The sequence below is a fragment of the Neodothiora populina genome (assembly GCF_041146345.1).
Source record: "Neodothiora populina strain CPC 39397 chromosome Unknown canker_contig_16, whole genome shotgun sequence".
In the NCBI taxonomy this organism is placed as follows: Eukaryota; Fungi; Ascomycota; class Dothideomycetes; order Dothideales; family Dothioraceae; genus Neodothiora; species Neodothiora populina.
This window is the reverse complement of record NW_027191409.1, coordinates 312,326-333,802: the sequence shown is the minus strand read 5'-3', so window position 1 is coordinate 333,802 and position 21,477 is coordinate 312,326. Positions and strand designations below refer to the sequence as shown.

Below are 21,477 nucleotides of genomic sequence, written 5' to 3'. Positions count from 1 at the left end.
AAACGCCCAGCCTCAGCCAGACAAGACGCCAAAAGCTCAAGCGTTCAGCTTCCTCTTCTTGGAGAACTTGCCCCTCGCCTCGATCTTTCCTTCGACGGGCACGACCTTGCGAGCAGTGAAGATGTAGCCTTCAGCACCACCCCTGCCCGTCATCATGGGATGCGTGCGACCGGGCAGAACCTGCCACTGCCGTACTTTCGACGTCTGCAGGGTGGGCGCTAGCAGCAGTCTCGGGTCGACGGGGAAATCTTCCTCCGGCGGCGGATCCGTCGTAGACTCGTCAGCCAGGTGTGCGATATATGCTGCTTTTCGGTCGCGGGAGTACAAGTCCATGAGTTCGGTCAGGGGCTCGATGGTCGGGCTGTAGATGACGACGTGGGCGGCTCCACGCAACAAGGGCACGGCGTGCTTGAGGATGGTGGCGGGCTCCATGGCCGAGGCGACGACGAGGCTGTCGAAGCCGCCTTCGCGCGTCTCGTCGACAATCGACTTGCATCGCTCCCATCTTCTGCGTTTCTTGTAGTAGGCGCCTCGCTTGCCTGATTTCCACGTTTCTAGCACTTGCGGGTCTACTTTCTCGGGTTCTTCGTATGTGGCGTCTGCGGCGGGATCGAGGAGCTGTAGCCATGACAGAGGCTTCAGGTGGTTGTGGAGAGGGTGGTTCGGGGTGGGGTTGTTGGGGTCGTAGCCAAAGTATTTCAACATGGAGATGTTGGGTTGAGCGTTTGCGTGGATCAGATGGATGGTGTTTGTCGTGGCGAGGTTGCCTTTGTGACGGTGCGCTGGCTTCTTGCGCTTGGGGTGGCCCTGTCGCTGTCTTTCTGCTTCGGTTGTAGGGACTGATTCTTCGGGGACATGTTCGGCGGCGCCGGTGCTGGCTGTGACATCTTGCATGCTGGTGTCATCATCGGCGGCTTGAGGATGGGTGGTTGTACCGTTGGTAGATGAGTCCTGGGCTTGTGCTGCCTCGTCTTCATTTTCTTGTCCCTCAGGCTCGTACAACAGGTCCATTTTCTCGGCCAAAGATGCAAGGACCAGACCACCGGTCTCGTCCACAACCAGAACTCTTCCGCCGCCGACTCTCGTGCCTTCTGTCGATTGATGAAGCTGAGAAGCACCGCCGTAATGTGCATGTGCCCAGCTGCCGATCAGGCCAATGCACTCTTCTCTGAGCTCCATGATCCTGCTGGCCTCCTTTTCCAAAACCATGTATTCGGCAAGCGTCGAGACATCGACAGGCAGGACAGTAAAGCGGCGCATGTACTTCTTCGTCTTGCGCAGGGTGTATTTGGCGAGGGAGAACTTGGTCTTTTCGTCCAAGTTGGCGTGCGACTTCATGATCATCTCGATGATTTCCTTGCCAGAGCCAGTTCCGGCCTTCTTCAGCTCTTCGATTTCTTGCATGGTCAACGTCTGGCGAGACGCATCGTCGACGGTCAGACGGTTGTTCTTCATGAGCACGGAGCCATCGTCGGCGACAATGTCGAATCCCTCCGCGGGCTCCGTCTTCTCCTCGGCTGTCTCTGCGTCGGGAGCATCTTCCGCGAGGACCTCTGCGTTGAGCTCTGATGTCGGGACCACTCGTAGTCGGGGCGCATCACCGTCGGTGGTCTTGTCGGCGATCTCGAAGGTGCGGAAGTAAGGGCGACCCAGGAGGAGATTGACAGGGACAGAACCGAATTTGCTTATTGATATTGTTCTGATTGAGAGCGTCGTGTCAGCCATGTCGGAAGACGGAGCCAGGCAGGGAGTGGGAGCTCACTGATGCCGAGTCTGAGTCAAACGTACGTGTTCGGAATGGCCTCGACGATCTTCATCGCCCCCGACGGCAGGCGCAGGATGATGTGAGTGCCGGGTTTTATGTAGGTATGCATCTTGCTGGCCGTGTCTCGATATATACTACCACTTTATCACGGACAAGAGCAGCAACAGCTGAGACAAGAGAACAACGGACAGATGTGCGATCGCACTCAATGGGGTTGGAGAATGACAACACAGTATGTATGATATTCGGTTCTCATGGATGGATATAAATTTCGATTTTGTTCAAGTTGGGAGATGGATCTATCGATCGTGATAAGATCTTTCAGATAAGATCTGGCAGAATCCGTGGGGTAATCGGTAATCGCCAAGCCATAAAGTACTTTACGCGATGAACGACCCGACAATTTCGCGATGAATGATGCGTGCGAGTCGCGTCCGAGCCAGAGGCGCGTCTTTCTTGTTCCTTGCTAAAGCAAAGCTGCACAAACTACACTATCCTTGGCCGAATAATACTGCATCTGGTCAATTGCTGTAGAGTGCCGGCGACACTACCGCGAAATCCTTTCGATCCCCGAACAAGAATAGATAACAAAGCAAACACTGCATCCACTTTTGGCATCGCCATCACCCGAGATGTCAGACCACGAGGACGAGATGGACGTCGACGGTCCCGCCGCCCCGCCATCCATTCAGTTCTCTTCCAACAAGAACGAAAAGGGCAAGAGGAGTGCTGCGAATCTACCGGTGGAGGCAGAAGACTCACTACCTTGGTGAGTTCACACGCTGCTCTTTCCTCATTTCAAAGGCAGAGAGGCTGACCAGAACCAATCAGGGTAGAAAAGTATCGGCCGAGTACTCTGGCAGACGTATCGGGTCACCAAGACATCCTGTCTACAATCAACAAATTCGTCGACGCCAATCGCCTGCCTCATCTTCTCCTCTATGGTCCTCCCGGCACTGGCAAAACATCCACCGTCCTCGCGCTCGCCCGCCGCATCTACGGAAACAAGAACATGCGACAAATGGTCCTGGAGCTCAACGCCTCTGATGACCGTGGTATCGACGTCGTGCGCGACCAGATCAAGACCTTTTCCAGCACAAAACAAATCTTCTCATCCTTTACACCCAAGAACCCAGACGGCGTCGACAATGGCGCAGGTGGCTCTCTCACAGGCTTCAAGCTCATCATCCTCGACGAAGCAGACGCAATGACATCGACCGCCCAGATGGCCCTCCGTCGCATCATGGAGAAATACACCGCAAACACCCGTTTCTGCATCATAGCAAACTACACCCACAAGCTGTCGCCAGCCCTCCTGTCAAGATGCACCCGATTCCGCTTCTCACCACTGAAAGAAAAAGACATCCGTCGCCTGGTAGACATTGTCATCGAGAAGGAATCCGTCAACATCGCCCCAGACGCGGTCGACTCACTAGTCACGCTCTCAAAAGGCGACATGCGGCGCGCCCTCAACGTCCTCCAAGCCTGCCACGCCTCCTCCACTCCCCTGCGTCTCCCAGGCGACCCGGGACCCACCTCGGCCGAAAACAAGACCATCGAACGCGACCTCATAACCCAAGAGACAATCTTCGACTGCATCGCCGCTCCCCACCCCGCAGACATCGCAACGATCCGAGACACCCTGCTATCAACGCCAGACGTCACATCGTGTCTGGCGACCATCAACGCCCTCAAGGTCAACAAAGGCCTCGCGCTGGCAGATATATTGACCGCGCTAGGCGAAGAACTGGCCACTCTCGATGTGCCCGCGCAGACCCGCGTGCTGTGGCTCGACGGGCTGGCGGATATAGAGCACAGATTGTCTGGGGGTGGCTCCGAGAATATCCAGACCGGTGGGCTCGTCGGAGTCGTCAGGAACGGCTGTGAACTCATGGATCATGGAGCGAAGTGATACTCTTTTCATCGCTTTATTTTACTTTCTATCATCGTTCTATGATATGAGACACGTGCTTCTGACGTAAAATCATCATAATCGGAGAAGCGAATGGATGGACGAGAAACGGATCGACGGGAATATGGAGAAATGCTATTTCCCATCAGCATGGGAAACGAGATTCAAGTGCATATATGGGTAGCGAGGAGTCTTTGTGATCGAACAACATCAAGCGATATCTATTTCTCTCGCTTTCTCTCTCTTTGCATCTAAAATGAACCCGAGGATTTGTGTGACATCACATGACCATCCATAGCGAACCGCCGCCGATCATCTATTCACTCATGCCATCCGATCCCATACATGCTTATTCATCATCGCTATCAGCACCCATAACAAGCGTCGGAATCTCAAAGTTGTCATCGTCATCATCGCTTTCCTCTACCGCATTCGCTCTAGTCTCAGAAGAAGAAGAAGAAATGTCAGGAGCAGACGGCAACGTCGTGACCGTGTCGCCCGCGACTACAGAAGTGGGTATCTCCACCTCGTCATCAGCGGGGCTGGCTTTGAGTCTCTTCTCGCTCTCTACTGCTGTCCCGTTCGGAGGAGCCGAAGTAGTGAGAGCAGTAGTAGTGGCTGCGTTGCTGGGTGATCGCGGTCGTTTGGTGCCTGTGACGGCTGGGGCCGAGTCTGTAAAGATGTTGATTGCGGATGAGAGGGCCGACTGCGCTTTTGCTGCTGCTGCTGCTGCTGCTGCGTCCGCTGAAGCTTCGGTTGTGGTGTTGTTGGACGCAGCAGCGGAATCGACTTCCATTTCATCTTCGTCGTCGTCGTCGTCGTTGTCTTCGTCGCTTTGCTCGTTTTCGTCTTCTTCGCCGGCCATGGCGTCGTCTATGGCTCCTGCTGCTGCAATTGCTCGTCGGCCGGTCTCGATGACGGGCATGCGCGGTCTCAGCAGTGCTTCTACGGCGGCATCGTCGCTGTATTCCCTGGCCAGCAGAGGCAAGATGCTGTTTGCTCCCTTGGCACCAGTCTGGGTCCCGGGAGGGTTCAGTGCGCTTGCTGTCATTGCCGACTTGTGACGGGTCAGGACTGCTGTGCGGTCGAGCAGGGAACGCAGAGCGACTGGGATGCGGCTCGAGGGGAGCTTGCACAAGAGGCGCGGCAGAAGATCGGCTGCGGCGAAGTGGAGAGCTGGGAACTGCGTCTGCTTGACGATCGCCGAGGACGCGTTTGTCGCTGACGATGCAGAGGTCTTGGACGTGGGTGTTTTGAGGAACGAATCGGCGTTCATTGTTGCCTGGGGGGCCTTGTTGTTGGTGCCGTTGGTGTTCGCCGAGACGTCAGGCTTGTCCAAGGTCTGCGAGGGGAGAAGATCTTCGCAGCACGCTACGATGAGTTTCCGGAGGGAGGAGACTGTTGTCTTGGTCATTGTTGGACCCGAGAGATCGATCAGACTTGTCATGACTCTGTAGACCGCTGTCCTGATGCCACGGTTGGAGGGGGACGCATTGAAGACCCATAAGAGCTGGTCAACAAAAGTGTGCACGCTCGACGCGAGCTGGCTGCCGTAGCGCTTGAGGATCGCTGCAAGAGTCTGAATCGCTGCAAGATGGATGGCGGGGAGCACTTGGGTCAATGCATCACGCTCTTCTCTGCTGCTGTCCTTGTTGAACTTGACTGTTGTCTTAGAGGCGCTTGTGGAGATGGACACGGCGAGGAGACGAGTCAAGAGATCAGTCACCTGGCCTACAGAAGCAACGACATTCGCCGGAGTGGCTATACTGAAGTAGCTCGTCAGAAGACGGAGATTGCTGATCAATGCATCGCTGCCTGACACGACAAATTGCTGGACAGGACGATCCGAGGCGTCCTTGGACTCTTGAGAAGTGCGGTAATGACTGCTCAGGGCATGCTTGTTGACATGATTGCCTGCGACAGACTGCCAGTCCTCTTCGATGCTCATGAAGGTCTTGTCAGCCACGACATGCGTCGCCTTGACAGTGGCGACCAAAGATCTCTCCCACTTCTCACCAGCACCTCCCTTTGGCTCGCACTGGTGGAGCAGGACGGACACACGACGAGCCAAGTCCCTGATCGCAGGACCGGTGCTGCTACCTGATCCTTCAAGGACACTCTGCAGCAATTTTGCGACTGCATCTTGATTGGTACGGAAAATGGTGGGATGGCGCGGAAGAAGATGGGCAAAGGTCTCCAGAGTGGTTCTCAGCTCGTCCTGCGAATAAGCCCTGGTAGCAAGGTTGTTCAAGCAGGTAGACACAAAGGTAGGCACGGCGGGGGTAGTGATCTCGCGGATCAGTGTAGGATAGTCCCATGTCAACATGAATATACGAGTGAGGGCAATCATGCAGAGACATCTAGTGATTGGCGGATCGGGCCTCTTGAGGATTGCGAGAAGGCCTCTGACCCAGCCAATAGATCTACGGAGAGTCTCCCATCCACCCGACTCGATGGCCGCCTTGACCAGTACAACAGCGGCCCAGCGGCCTTCTGGGGTCCGGTCTTGGAGTAAGGCTTGGATCTGAGTGTTGAAGCGGTTCACAACAATGGCCGCATCGGTGTCTTTTTGGTTCAGATTCTCTGGTTCTGACAAAAGATCCTTGCAGGAAGCCAGGGAAGGCGATACATAGGCTACCACATGTGGTAATTCTGCCTTGGTCGCAGAAGAGATGCGGAATGTGATGGCACGTAAGGCAGAGACTGCCGATGCTTGGGGCGCCATTCTATGCGGGTCGTATGGTTTGGAGAATTAGATAAAATCAAGCTATGGTGAACATACAAATTTCATGTGATATTGACGGAGATGAAACTTTTTACGGATGACGAGGCGGACCATTGACGCAACAAGAGCCGCACGCATCAAGGTACAGGCGAGGCATAAAAACAGAAAGAACAAGCGAGCAACAAGTACTCGTAGCGGCGTCACTCACTTGGCCCCGACTCGACTGCGCCGAGGGCAAGTGCAAGTGCAAGGGCAAGTGCAATCACAAGCCAAGATGTCATTTAAACTCACAAGGGTGAAGCACAAGGGACAGGCAGCTGCAGAGACAGTTATAGATACGGAGAAGATTACGGGGTGGAGCAGATGCTGCAATAAGGTACTGTACCTTCTAGATCTAATTACCGTACCGTACCCAGTCCACTGCAGACTACAGTATCTTTGCGGTAGAAAACACCTGTATAGAAGCATCCCCGCGTCTCTACCGCACACTGTAAAAGTCCACTACAGCGTATCCTAGGATAACTCACCAACCCCCAGGAGGTTATGGGACTTTCAGGGACACACTACAGTGACATAAACGCTGTATAGAGGTGTCAGCCCCAGCAATGAGCGCAAGTGCCTGCCACATGTTATCCTCGCACTTGCCTTTGCGACACAACTGACCCAGACCACAGGTAATCGAGAGCGAGAAGGCTCTGCGCTACATCGGCCTGCTCGACAATGCCCGACTGAATGCCAAATGGGGAGAAATCCCCGAACTCACACGCAAAGTCGACAAACACGCGCCGCATCGCAAGTGTATGTTGACATCTATCACACCACCGTCTCTACTGCCACGCAACTAAGAACCATCTCTCTTCCCCCCCAGGCCTCACGCTCACCGCCAACTCTGAAGCTGCGGTGGCAAATGCTGCCAGAGATCGACCCTCTACCGCGTCTTCTACTTCTTCTCAATTCTCCGCACTGCTGGATGTCACCCCGAACCTCATCCAAGCAGTGGACCAGGAGAAGACCCACTTCGAGGATGCTTTCCAGGCCAACGTTTGTTTACATGAGATTTACTTTCTAAGGGGGGAATGGAAGACCATCACCGGTGGCCTGCACGACGATGTCTGGCAACAGCTCAGACAGCATAGCAAGAACCCGCTCGACATTTCACCTAACACAAGACTGGCTATCCTGAAGAACAGCTACTTTCTTGGTATTGCCTACGAAAAAGAAGGTGACGACTCGGCAGCCGCTCAATCCTACCAGTCCGCGCTCAAAGCTGTCCAAAACCCACCGGCCAACGTCGCCTCTGCTACCGAGTTTCGCATCTGGGCCGAACGTCTTCTCGGAAGAGCGTCGCTGCTAGTGACCGGAAATGATAGCCCGACGACGTTGCCACAAGCCAACACCGCCTTGGTTGCTTACCGGAACTGGGCGGACTACTGGGACCAGGTGGCTGGAAAAACAACCTCCGTGACTGTCCACACTCACTCCGAATTCGATCTTCCTCGAAGGGAGGTTTGGTCGCGTTATTACAAGCTGCTCTCCTTCATTCTGGCCGCCGGCTTGATCTATTCGTCCAGTGCAACGGAACCCCTGACCTTCCCAACCGAGGACGTGACCATGGAGCAGTTGACCAGTGCTCGCGTACAGCAAAGGACGGAAATGAAGCGTGTGGAAATGGCATATGAAACTCTGCTGCTCCAAGAAACCCATTTCCCCAAAGCTAGCCAATCGAACCATGAAGTCGAAAACTGGGTTCAGCAGGCCATCGGCAATTGGCAGATATTCTGCGGTTCCCGATGGCGCGAAGCTGACCTCGGCGAAGGCGGCAAGGCGGCCGTAGGTCGTAGCATGCTAGATGTGAGTTTTTCCAGCAGCTTATCTTGGTCCTGATGAACTGACTGTCTAGATCCTATACCGCGCAGCCACCAAGACATTCCATTCGACTCCCATCCTACGCAGTCTGTTCAACGTCCATGCATCTCTTGCCGAGTTCGACCTGGCGATGCGCGCCTTCGACACGTATTCCGACATAATCACCAAAGGAAAGTCAAGAGCTGAGAAGACGGGCGAGCATGAGATAGGCCTCGATAGCGATGATGTTGTTATTTTGACCGCCACCCAGGCGATGGCTTTACTCTGCAAGTATGGCTCGCGTACCGAGGCCGAGAAGGCACTCGGTATCAGCAAGACTTTGACTACCTGGCTCCATCAGAACAGACCTTCCTCTTCTGGAAGTACTACATTGGAGAGGACAACCACAGAGTCGCTACTTTCACGATCCGCCTCGGCTGCTGCATACCGCGCCATCGGTCAAGCCCAGTCGAACTGGGCACGTCTGACCTACGAGCCTACGCAACGGAAAGAGCTTCAGGTCAAAGCACTCGGCGCACTCCGAAGATCTGCTGAGCTGGCCACACCTCCTGGTTCCGATCCGGAGACTGCTGTGCTTTTGGCTACCGTACTTGCTGAGACACGTGACTACATTGCGGCGATACAAGTAGTCAAGAAGGCACTTGCAACGGCACCCCAGAGCCGGGACAGCGACACTGACTCAATTGCTGGTGCGCCAGAGGCACAGGATCATGAGCAGAAAGTTGCGCCTCTCTGGCATCTTCTTTCCCTGCTTCTCACGGCAAGAGGCGAATATGACAACGCAGTCAAGATATCGGAAGCGGCTTTCGAGCAGCTGAACGGACCGGACTTCTTCGCTAGCGAGGCATCGCAAGGAGGTTCGCCGCCAGCGACACCTACCACTCAAGCTCTGATCGACCATATGGGGGACTCGGTCAAAGAGAGCCTCATACAAATCAGAATTACGCAACTTGCGTTGGTAGAAATTCTCGAGAACCCAGCGGCTGCGGCGGATGCGAGTTCGAGCCTCCTCGCGCTATATCACAAGCTCTTCGGCGCGATGAATACAAACCCAGCCCCTGCTCCAGAGAAGCCTGCGGCATCACTTCTGGCCCCTGCTCCACCCGTCAGGGCTTCGACGATTAAAAGCATCAGTGGAAGTATCATGGGCCGGAGAGGTGGCCGACGAAGCCTCGAGAAGAACACATTCGACAAACCTGCCGCGCCCAGCGTTGTCGGCACGGAGGCATCGACGATAGGCGCTCCGGTTTCGATACAAATAACCAACGAGGACGGTCATCCCGCCGAAAAGCACCATCACCACCCGCACCTTCCTGTGCACCCCTTCAAGCTACGTGGTCACCACAACGCAACAGACTCGAACCCTCAGACCAACACCAACAGAAACACATTGAGCGAGAAGAACGGTACGGATGCGTCTACAGAGCAAGCGCTACGTCAAATACCCCACAACATGGACCATCACTCGGCGCCACTGGGACATTCAGACCAACCGCCAGGACAAGACCTTCGTCTCCCGGCACCTCATCCTTCGAGCTCTTACACATCCGTGCCGTCACTGTTCCCTGCTGCACAGGCGCGGCGTCACCGGATGTCCCTGCTGATCGACATATGGCTCTTTATTGCAGGACAGTACGCACGGAGCGAGCTCTACGAAGATGCAGAGGGCGCCATTGACGAAGCCGAGAAACTCACCGAGGTCTTTTTGCAAGAGTTCGCAAAAGAGGACTGCAGCGCCAGTGGGTTCGACGAGCGAGGATGGGGGGGCGGCAAAAGCGTGAATAGACTGTGGGCTGATGTGCACGCCAAGGTAAGTGATATTGGGACGAGTCGAATAAAAGTCTCAAGTCAAGCTAATGTTTCTTCTGTCATCTAGCGTGCGAACCTAGCAATAGCTCTGGGCCACCCCCACGAAGCCTTGTCGCTATACGAACAATCGCTTTCGTCGTATCCAGACCATCCGGTCGCCACTGTCGGCATCTCCGCTCTCCTACTCGACATCTACGAGGAGAATATGACTCCCGAACCCCCTTCCGCATACGGCATGCCCGAGCAACCGACCGCTCAATCACAAGAACAACAACATTCACCCTCCACCCCGTCAGACAAACCCAACGGCGACGACACCGCCGCCGCCGTCGCAGCATCCAACGGCCAAACCCACGGCGCCAACATCTCCTCCACGCCACCGCAATCGAGCCGTCCATCCTCGACCGCACCCACGGGCGCCCCTCCTTCTCCGGCCCTGCTGAACCGTCTCGCGGCGCGCGACAGAGCGCACATGCTGCTGTCCACGCAGTCGAAGCTGGGATCCGGATGGGACGACTCGGAGACGTGGCTCGCGCTCGCCAGGGCACACGAGCTCGCAGGCCAGATGGATCGCGCCAAGGAGTGTTTGTGGTGGGTTGTCGAGCTCGAGGATTCGAGACCTGTCAGACCTTGGGATGTGGTTTCTGGGTCTGTTGTTTAGAGTTTGGGTTTTTCCTGTTCCTTGTTGACTTTCTGTTGATATTGATGTTGATAATTGCTAGAAAGCTCTTGGTCGGATGGTATATAGTGGGTGTAGATGCCAGGAACGGAAGGGATTGTCAGGGTAAGGGGCGAGGTTTTAGTAGTAGAAAGTAGGAGAAGGTTGAATCGGAGTAAGAGGTAACAGTAGAATCGACGTCCATGGTGCATCCATCAATCGACCCTTCCTGTCTTCTCTTTCTCAGGCCCTCATTGGTTCGCTTCAAGCAGTATACCCCTGTTTCGCATTCCTGAACAAGTCCCCAATGACGTCTCTCTGTTGCTGTTGCTGCTGCTGTTGTTGTCGTTGATGCTGCTGTAATTGTTGTTGATGATGCATCTGCTGCTGCTGCTGCTGCTGCTGCTGCTGATGAAGATGCTGCAAATGCCGAAATTGTTGTTGCTGCGCTTGTTGCTGCGCCATCATATGGTTGTTATACTGCTCTGCCGAGTGGAAGCCGTTGTTGCGATTGTTGTTTTCGGTATTCGGCGGCGGCGGTCCACCACCACTGTTGAACTGCGAGAGTAGGTTTTGTTGATGTTGGTATTGAGGCGGGAAATGTTGATGTTGTTGATACTGCTGCTGCTGCCGCTGATGCTGCCGGGGGTAGGGAAATGGTTGGTTCGGGTGTTGTTGGTGTTGGTGTTGCTGTCCGAACAGTTCTTCGATGCCCACTTGTCGGCCTTGGGGCACCACTTGTCCGTTTCCATTGCCGTAGCCGTTCTCGATGTGTTGTTGTGACTGGCCTAGAGCGAAGGAGGCGTGGGGGTCTTGCTGCAACTGCTGCTTTTGGTGCTCAGCAGAACCAGGATAAGCGTCTGCAGAAGCAGCAGCAGCGACATCTCTCGCAGCAAGCTCAGCCTTGATCTCAGCCTCAGCAACCTCCCTACTCTTCTCGGCCCTGACCGCACACTCCAGAATCATATCCGCCGTCCTCTGCCTCGTCTCAGCAGTCGAACTCGGCGGCGGCTCAGAGAAGATCCAAAGCCCGTACACCAAGCCCTCGCCGTCGTCAACGATGATATACTCGTCTGTGATCTGCACCGCCTCGCTGCTCGTCACGTCCGTCGAGAAATTATCCAGCCCCTTGCGGTTCAGCACGATGACGTTGTAGCGCTCGACGGGGGTTTCTGCGCCCGCCGGGAACTCGGACTCGAGGCGGCAGACGAATAACGTGCCTTCGATGCCGCATTTCTCCCATTGGCTGGATGAGGGCGAGAAGGTGTAGACCACGGCGAAGTTGGCCACTGTTAAGATGTCGACGACCGAGGGGCAGTGCCGTTTCAGGACGAGCAGGTTCAGGTCTTCGTTTGTGCGTGCGGGCACAGGCAGAGGGCTTTGGGCTTGCACAGGCGCGTTGGTGTCGGTCATGTTGGCTACGTCTGTGTCGTAGTCGGATTGAAGGGTTTGTTGGACATGGTGGTTGTGATGGTGCTGCTGGTGCTGGTTGTGTTGCGGTGCGCGCGTGCGGCCGCCTCTTTTTGATGGCATCGTGTTTGGTCTTTGCCGCGTCTCCTTCGGTGGGTGTAGGCGTCGAGGTCTTTGTTGTTAGAGTCATGTGTTGGGATTGCGACTTGTCCTTGAGCGGACAACAATATCGTTGTTGCAACCTGAGGCAGAGATTCAGGACACGCGCAACTCGACGTCATTGTGTCGGCCTTGGCTCCTCCCCCGACCCGCCCCTGTCGCTTGATCCCTTGCTTGGATTGATTCTTATATCCTGCCCAGCATGACTTTATAATGCAGATCCGTGTTTTACTTGAGTCACTGTTTCTTGGAATATTACAGTGCATTATATCAGTTAGAACTGGACAGAAAGATTCTAACACTCGGAGCAATGGGATGGGTAGCGCTGGAGTAGACATTCGTGTATTCGAAATATGAGCTTTTGGGATTATATATGCTCGAGCTATTTTCTTCCCTTTCAGCTGTTCGCGTTTAGCCGAAACACTATGAACCATGACACTGCGAGTTGTGATGGCTCAGATGGTCGCACAGTAGTGTCTGCAGTAGCATCTTGACCCGAGCCATACTTATACTGTCCAAGTTCATCTCCTTGTTTCCCTTCTGCAACATCACCAGAAGACCAACATCTGTCCTCACGACCTTCGTGACAAAAGTACAAATGAAGCAAGAGATGTGCGTCTCTACATCAAACAGGCCGCGTGGCCCAATGGCAAGGCGCTTGACTACGATTCAAACAATTACGATTGAGCGGTATCAAGAGATTCCAGGTTCGACCCCTGGCGCGGTCAAGTTTTTGCTTATCTTTCTTCAAACTGCGCCTTTTTTTCGGGAACAACATGCTTCTTCTTTTTCTTCTCGGTTCATCGACGGAGAGACATGCTGCTAGTGACTTTTTTCGCGTAAGAGATTTCGACGCAAATCCGGGGTAGGGTCCCGAGGCCGACCGTTAGTGGTCGGATGTCAAGCCAGCAAGCATACGGCGTCCTTCTTACTGTCTTTCTCGCTCTTCCTTGTTGTACACAACGCTGTCTCTTCGTTTCGTGAGCGCCACGCCCGATTCTCCATCTGCAATCGAGGTTCGGAAGTCTTCCCAGTCTTCACCCCTTTGCTGTAGTACGAGCTGCAGCGTTTGGACGAATGTTTCGCCGTTGTTGTCAAACCAGTCGCCTAGCTCCTTGACATATGTCTCGACTTGATGCTTGAACGGCGCGTTCTCCTTGAGCCACAGCATCTGCTCCGGATCAAGCTTCAGCATGTCTTCAATGACATAGTAGTGCATAATCTCATCGCCCCAACCTTCACCACCTGGCTCGTGGTTACGGCTTGGCGTGTACTTTGTATATGACCGTCTGTCACCACCGTTGAGATTGCTGTGATAGTAGTCCGATTCGAGCCATGTCGGAGCCTGTGCAGTGGTATAAAGTGGACTGAACAAGAGCTGGTAGTTTGTTTGGGGGGAACGCTTCTGAAACTTTGTGCGCACGATGCCGTTGCTCGGACAGATGTTCCGGCTAACAGTGCTGCGTAGGATGTCATGAACATCCAGCATCTGCGCGAGATCGAAGGTATTGAAGTTGTGCAGCAGGGCAGCTCGCTCGTACGTTGCCGAAGGCGTGAGTCGATGGAGACGTGAGTAGCGAGAGTTATGGAAGGCTCGAGAAAAGAGCCAGAGACGATACACGGCCTTCCGAAGGTCGAAACGTTCTTCATCGGTCAGAGTTCGTCTGTTCTCGAAGTCCATTTTCCACTTCTTGAAGACATAGCTGTCCTCCCATTTGACAGCCACGTGTCCAGCTCGGACGATGGAGTGTAGAAGTGCGTCAGATAGCGGCACGTGGCGACGAATGTGTGCTGGCTGGGATGCGTTATGCGTAACAAGCTGAATGATCTCATTGATAGGACCGTATTCCTTCTCAGCCGCTTGCTCGAGGATCGAGAGCTTGCTCGAAGACAGGTACACCCGACGCAAGCGATGGCAAGTAGCTGATAGGTCGAGTGCAGCCGATACACTAGATACAGACAGGAACACCTGCTCTAGTGTCTCGTTGGCGAGGTCTTCTATGCAGGTAGGCATTGCAGCAAGACCAATGCTGGGTCGAAGATTGTGCTGAGCTTCCCGCTCTCTGAATGACTGTGGTATTGAGGGTAAGCAGAAGAGAACGCGAGTGCTCTATTGGTATTGATTAAACTTGGGCTTTCGTCAATTGCATATAGCATATGCGCGGGAATTAATCAGTCTCCACCAGGAACAGAACGTCAGAGGGACGCAGCCCCTGCTGTAAGATTACCGTAGAAACATGACACACGATTGAAAGAACAACGAGTCGCGAAGGCACAAGCACTCGGGCGACAGTGTGCTGTTAACATGGTGATGTGTGTATACAAACAAGAAAAGGAGGCCAAGTGATACCAGCTGTCGGGATGATAAGGTACAGTAGCGTAGCTTACCTTACCTTAGCAGGAGTGACTATGTGCCAAGACCAAGATACAGGGCAGGTACAGCTGCAAAGCACAGACGAGGTTCCCCATCCAACTCCGCTGTTGCCCAAACCTTCATTTGGAACCGCCGCACTTTGTATATTATCTCCGATCCAGGCACCATCTGTGTGACTTGAATCGCGCCATCCTGTCATTCACATACCCCAAAATGACTGGTCTTCACAACTGCAGGGACTACTACCTCCAACCCGAGGAGACCTCCTCCAAGGTGTCAGAGGAAGTGTCGACCTCGTCAATATTAGCTGCTCGAGCAGCACGGGTGTCGCAGAAAAGCCCACTGAACGGACCTTCTCGCAGGCCAGAAGCATTTCCCTTCGTTAGATTGCCGTATGAGCTCCGACAACAAGTATACTCATATCTCCTACCATGCACTGCTGTGCAAAGAGAGAAACGTCATCTGCTCCAAGCAATAACCCAGAAGCGGGTTCCACCAACCCATACAAATCTAACACCTGACCTGTTCCAGCGGATGCTCGCAGGACCCCCACCCGGTCCGACCAAAGAAAGCATCATCTGGCGACGCGGCCAGACATCTCTGCTGGCTGTCTGCCGACAGTTCCACGATGAGTGCGCCGAACTCATGTATGGAGAAAGCACCTTTGTCATTTTCGTCACTTACGATAGCATCACATTCCGCTTCCGCTGGTCTCTACCGAATGGTCTGAGTCCTAACAGGACTTTTGAGTTACTCGAACTCGTGCCTCCGAAGTATTTGAGATTGATCAAGCGTCTCTCCGTCACGGTCGATCACGTCGATTCATACACTGGCCAGATCAAGTATAACGTCGGTGGCAAAGGTCTGACTCACGGCCTGAAAGGTCAAGTAGCTAAGCTCGTCAAAGCACTCAGAGATGCATCCGCAAATCAAGACAAAGAGCAAGCAGAAGTGCACGCAGCCGAGCAAGGAGTGAAGTGGCTCGACGTCAAGCTACTGAACGGGAACGACATCCTAGACGCAGAGAAAAGGAACATGATCAAAGCCGGCGAGCCTAAGACCCGTGGCCCGTCAGAGGTGCAGACCGTCTTGGAGCCCTTGCAAGAACTCAAGGGTTTGGTAAGTCTGACCGTCAAGGGTGCGGTGACGGGACCCTTTATCGAAGAACTGAGGGAGGCGACGACGAAGGGCCCCGACAAATGCTGAGGAGCCGATGTTATGAGAACTCTGCGTGAAGGGAGTAACAGATCGCGAAAGTACCTAACCCAGCCGGTCTGGGACTGAGAGTCTCTCGTTTCGATTACTTAATAGGGTGTCTGAGTGAGGCCAAAAATAGCGTCTGCCTCCATATATTATACCCGGCGATAATGCAGGGCATCGCCACCGCAACCATCATGATTTCAAATCTCCGTGTGACCTCTCCCTTCAAGTCAATGATGTAACATTACTACCCTCACTCTGGAGAACATCACGCAGAGAAAGAGGATTACAAAGGATACCAATAGTCATTGCGCATTACCTGACAAATACAGCCCTACAGCCCTGTAAGGCACGCGAGCGTAAAACGTGGGCCCATCATTCGAGAACCAATGTCCTGTGCTTGCCATTATATTGCATTCTTTGACAATATTAAAATGTCCCTTTCTTCTCAATAAGGCGAGATGCATGAACTACTGCAGCCACCCCACGTGTCCTCTCTGCGCGGCTCGGTCTCTGAATATGGACTCTAATTCCACCTATCTATCTACATCTCTCGTCCAATTATTCGTGCTTAGCGTATACATAGTGTAGTTCGAGGGGGAAAGCATGGGGAGACGAGAAGGAGTTGATCGTCGAGTACGCGCTGGTTCGAAGGATGGTAGCATATACGAGATGAGTCAATGAGAATAAACCCTTATAGGTGGCACGACCTATGGCTGGTGATGTAAATAAGGTAGGCAGCGATTTAGCGAATTATGTTCCCAAGCGATGCCCTGCACAGTAGCATGTACGCGCGGTGTCGGATGGAATCGAATTTATCGTTACGCGCGAAAGAAGACACAGTAGGTACACGCTACTATCGGAAAGAACACAGGCAATCACCGAGACAACGTCTATGCAAGAAAGGGTTCTGAAGTCTGACTGACTGACTGACTGACTGACCGGTTTGGGATGCGACGTACAGACTTCCCAATCCGGGATCGTACTTGTACAGTAGCCCTACGCGCCTTCTCCGTCCCGCGAGACGACTCTGATTCGCCAGACCGGAGTAAATATCGAGACTACAGTAGCACGTGGCTTCATCCCAAAGATAGATGACAGCGGATAGCCAAGGATGCTCAAAGATGGGGCTCCAGGCTGATATGGTTAGGGAGTATTATTGGGGGTGGTAAAAGAAGAAACAAGACGTACCTTAGACACAGCACCCGTGACGGAGTCCACGCTCCAACCAGGCTAGGGCGAATCCGCAATCCTTCCTTCGATATATGCTATTACGCTTGCGCAGCCATCTTGCCATTTAGTGTAGTAGCGCCACTCACCGCCATCTTTTATTAATCTGCAACGTCGCTTGCGACCTTGGCTTTCTAATCCCATCAGTCAGTAGTGAATAGCTGCGAGGTGGAAGCATCTATGTGCTTCTCACAACCCTGGCTTTCGCGGTGACGCTTACTTCAGCAATATACGCGAATTGCAAACGATTGAAGAAGGTGGGGTCAATCTTGCCTCTGCGTTTGTATTGTAGGGTAGACCTACTGGCCTAGAACAAGTAGAATTTGGAAAGGTGTTCGATCTAAGCCGTAGCGGCCTCGAAAAACTCGATACCGCGGATAGTGGTTTGCATGGTCATTGGCCGAATCGTGTAGAACCGGAGACAATAACCCAGTATTTGTGATCCATGGAGATCGATCGTAGTCAAAAGTCGAGTCACGCACTTACATTAGGTGTCGATAAGACAAGGATCCCCCATGTGTTGATGGAAGGATTTGACAGTTCGGGGCCGTCGGGGACCATCATCTAAGTGTATGGGACGGGGGCCATTGAGTGCAGCATAGCACAGTACTCAAGCAGTACCATCATCTGCAGGCCATATATATGATTCCGCTTTGTGTTGGTTGAGCTCATGAACTTGGACTGGAACCTCTTTTTCTTGGTCCGGACCGTGCGAACCTCCACCTCAGTTCATTGTTCAGCTGGATAAGACCAAAAACAGAGCAAAATCTGGAGAAGCGAGTCTCGCAAAGAAACCCACTGTAAAGTGTGATCTAATTCACTTGTTGAACGACCAGAGTATAGCGTCCGTTGGTTGCGGGTACGATTATCAAGATCTGCAACGCCACCACCATGGAGCCCAGTGTTCCACAAAACCCACCGGACTTCTTATTCGTGACATGCGACCCGCAAGCAGACAAGGAAACGAAGCGGTCCCTCAGAGCAGTCCGAAAGCATGTAATGAGAGACTATTTCCGACGCCAACAAGGGAAGGATCCAAGACGGCATCGGAAGCATGTTGCACCACAGAGTCAGGTAGATGGGCAGATCGAGGGAAGCGATCAATATTTCTCTGGTCCCCCAACACCCTCGTCGTCTGAAGATCGCGAAGCAGACGCCATGATCGAACGATCTGTCAGAGCCCCGCAAGGGAAGGATGTAGCAGCGACAGTGGAAGTTCGTCCTTCATCTGATCCATCGATCAGTGGTTGGACAACCTCGCAGCAAACGAATCAACAAGACATGCCACCCATACGAGGGAAAGTCATTGAACATGCTACCTCTGACCAGAATGAACTTCTGAGTTGGTATCGGTGTCGTGATCTTGATCCTAGTAATTGGGAGCTTGGTGTAGCATGGCTGCAGATATATGACAAGATTTATACGCAAGACCTCTGGAATGCTGCTATGACCGACGAAGGGATCTTCTTCACCGTGTTGTGTATTGGCTATGCGAGGCGAGTCAAGGTGACAGGCCGCTACGATAGGTCCATGTTGCCTTCTCAAGAAATACGAATGACGCGTTATATCCGCGAACGTCTTTCAGGTACATACAAGCCCTCATGAGCCTTGATCCCTTTTGCTTCGATTACAGTACGTGGTCGGTTGGACTAATCCCTTGGTGGACAGATCCAGAAGGCGTGGACGACTCGCTTATGATGCTGATATCTTGCCTGGTGAGGATACATCTAGCGGAAGGTGAACATGTTGCCGCCAATACCCACATGAGAGCGGTCCAAAAGCTATTCCAGTATTTAGGGGTTTCAAGCTTCCGAGACATCCAAAGGCGTTGTGTAGTTTGGACTGATATCCGCTTGGCTTCAACCTTGCTTCAAGCTCCTTTCCTTACTTACTGCCCTGAGCGAAGAGATCCCCAATCTCTTCTGTCCACATGCCTACTCAGAGAAGCGGATGATAGCACAGAGAAAACCATGGCCATGATGCCAGCGGCTTTGACCGGGGATGAGGCGAAAACCCAAATGCATGGGCTCCACATGGCAGGTCTCGCCTACACGAGCAGGGAACACGTTGTAGAACCTCACAAGGATGCGCTGTGGACGATTCAAGACCTGCACTATCAGTACATATATCGTCTCTGCGTCTTAGTGGCTGAAGGAACGAAACACCCTTTCTCGGCAGCGCAGGCAATTCTGTTGACTATGAGACTCTATGCATGGACATGCGTGCCTGGTGAGTTCCAGTTGATTGGGCAGGTCACGTTACAAATGCTGATTGTTCCCAGAGTTCATCCCTGAGCAGGTACGAGTGAAGGTCAACTATGGTCCGCTAATGAAACGAGTGTCCGAACGTGGTTTGAATCGACTTCACAAAGGCCTTCGCAGATGGCCGGACTTGATCGAATGGTGGACAACCGAGTCTCAAACTAAGCTGGAATGTCTACTCTGGGTCCTCTTTGTGGCGTGGAGCCTATCAAGGATCGAGTGCAAAAACCAAATCTTCGAACCGATGCCTCCGTTTCATGGAGTCGATTTCTTCGAGACCAAGCTGAGGCAGGTAGTAAAAGCCCTCGGATTGGAGCGGAAGGAGGCCATTGAGAAGACACTCAAAGTCTTCCCCTGGGTCGATCACTTCTCTGCCGAGAATTGCGAAGAGTTATGGATGCGCATCAATTAAGCGAATATTGAAAATGTGAAGACATGTGATACGTGGACAGGCAATATTGTGGACCCGCTGACAGACGGAAGCTTCTGCGGGACGTCAGCTCACCTAGGAGGAAAGTGCGATACAGGTCTGTAAAAAAACGCCTGCTCACAATGTGGCTGGTTGTAGACAATATGTTGCGTTGTTGACTTGCTACCTTAAAGTACTTTTGGTGGTGCTGATGGTCCATCGATTGACTGAGGCGTGTGGACCACCACGTAGCGGAGGATGATAGGTGAAGATGGCGACTCCACATCTCCATTTATGATCTAGCGAGAGAGGGTCGGATAAGTGATACCGATACCCCGCACTGAACATGTAAAATCAATTAGATCCGAGATATAGGACTTCGAGGTCTCGAGACAGCGTTGAGGCTATGCGACTGACTTTGCTGTATGTATCATATATAAGTGGTGACTAGAAATCTATGGAACCATTAATCCATACTTGAAGATAACGACGAGGCCTGATTCGACGGCAGTGACATGCGAGCTCCAATGCTATGCAGAAGGCGTATCTGCAGACACGCTGCACATCACTTCATGGCATAACGAGGCGAGACTCGTTGAGAATTCCTGCCCAAGTATACTGGTGTGAGCATAATTACTGAGCTTCCTGGTCCGATGCTCCAATACGATGGGTGCTCCAGAGAGATCTTCGAATTCGAGTCGACCAGTCCTCATGTGTGAACCCCACCAAAGACAGGCTACAATTGATCTACTTGTTCAAGCTCACCATGATCGGCTACCTGCTCCAACACATTTTGATCGTAGCGTGCATGAGTTGCATTGCTTCGCTGTCAAAATGATGAGGTACTGCGCAGCGTATGTCTATCAAGGTCCAGAAGTATCTCAGAGCAGCCTTGACGGAAAAGGTACGATACCGTGAATTTCATGGTCATTCGCTGCATGAAATCATCGTCCAAGGGTACGCATTCAGCCTGCCTGAGCAGTATTGTTGAGGCCAACAGACCCATGGATCCGAGACTTGATTGCTCATGTTCGAGTCAGGCTTGCATTTCTTGATATGAAAAACGCCATTTTGTCGTGCTGGCAAGCCTCATGTTCGCAACATCACCAGATGCTATTGAAGGAGGTGGGTTGATGTGTATCAGCATACGAACTTGAGGGTGTGTGAGTCCGTCAAGATCAGCCGCGTCGGTTATGAATGTATTCCCGACCAACATATATATATATTTACATCGAGGCTGTGAATCTCGTCTCTTTGCTTCTAACGATATTACATTTTGTTATATCATCCTCGATTTCCTTACTAAACATGTCTGGCAAGATGAGCACAGCCACCAATGGTATCCCAAGTGATCCAAATGGTGCCTTCCGTAAGCTGTATGACGCTATGGCAGTCTGCAGCAAGCACATGCCGTTCTACACAGAGGCCGAGACTACGGCGAAAGAGCTGGTAGAAACCCAGCATCGACTAAATGTAATGAGCAAGCAATGCGAGAGCAAGGACATAGGTTATGATCGCCTTCTCCGTTCCCACACAAATCACTGTAAAGAGGTGGAGGGAGAGAAGGCAAAATTGCAAGCGATACAGAAAAGGTTGCAGGAAGAAGTCACCAACTCCACCAAAAAGCTGGACACCCAGAACCAGAGAGAAATCGACCTCCAGAAGGAAATCCAAGATCTCAACCAGAGACTGGCCAGTA

At 52.8% G+C, this 21,477-nt stretch overlaps 6 protein-coding genes across 6 annotated transcripts; 3 read left to right on the top strand and 3 right to left on the bottom strand.

Moving 5' to 3' along the window:
• Positions 1–36: 36 nt before the first annotated feature.
• AAFC00_003461 (uncharacterized protein) lies at positions 37–1,874 on the bottom strand (the record flags this gene model as incomplete). The annotated part of the gene is made up of 2 exons (XM_069342936.1): positions 37–1,699; positions 1,789–1,874. The coding sequence occupies 2 exons, from the start codon at positions 1,872–1,874 to the stop codon at positions 37–39; spliced, it is 1,749 nt and encodes a 582-aa protein (XP_069200742.1).
• A 523-nt stretch (positions 1,875–2,397) lies between these two features.
• On the top strand, positions 2,398–3,677 carry AAFC00_003460 (uncharacterized protein; the record flags this gene model as incomplete). Its single annotated transcript, XM_069342935.1, has 2 exons — positions 2,398–2,534; positions 2,597–3,677. The coding sequence occupies 2 exons, from the start codon at positions 2,398–2,400 to the stop codon at positions 3,675–3,677; spliced, it is 1,218 nt and encodes a 405-aa protein (XP_069200741.1).
• A 349-nt stretch (positions 3,678–4,026) lies between these two features.
• On the bottom strand, positions 4,027–6,402 carry AAFC00_003459 (uncharacterized protein; the record flags this gene model as incomplete). The annotated part of the gene is made up of 1 exon (XM_069342934.1): positions 4,027–6,402. The coding sequence occupies one exon, from the start codon at positions 6,400–6,402 to the stop codon at positions 4,027–4,029; it is 2,376 nt and encodes a 791-aa protein (XP_069200740.1).
• A 605-nt stretch (positions 6,403–7,007) lies between these two features.
• On the top strand, positions 7,008–10,738 carry AAFC00_003458 (uncharacterized protein; the record flags this gene model as incomplete). Its single annotated transcript, XM_069342933.1, has 5 exons — positions 7,008–7,013; positions 7,077–7,200; positions 7,271–8,253; positions 8,303–10,078; positions 10,145–10,738. 5 exons carry the CDS (start codon positions 7,008–7,010, stop codon positions 10,736–10,738), a joined length of 3,483 nt encoding a protein of 1,160 aa, XP_069200739.1.
• A 261-nt stretch (positions 10,739–10,999) lies between these two features.
• On the bottom strand, positions 11,000–12,268 carry AAFC00_003457 (uncharacterized protein; the record flags this gene model as incomplete). The annotated part of the gene is made up of 1 exon (XM_069342932.1): positions 11,000–12,268. One exon carries the CDS (start codon positions 12,266–12,268, stop codon positions 11,000–11,002), a length of 1,269 nt encoding a protein of 422 aa, XP_069200738.1.
• A 6,810-nt stretch (positions 12,269–19,078) lies between these two features.
• On the top strand, positions 19,079–19,781 carry AAFC00_003456 (uncharacterized protein; the record flags this gene model as incomplete). The annotated part of the gene is made up of 2 exons (XM_069342931.1): positions 19,079–19,337; positions 19,390–19,781. 2 exons carry the CDS (start codon positions 19,079–19,081, stop codon positions 19,779–19,781), a joined length of 651 nt encoding a protein of 216 aa, XP_069200737.1.
• Positions 19,782–21,477: the final 1,696 nt, after the last annotated feature.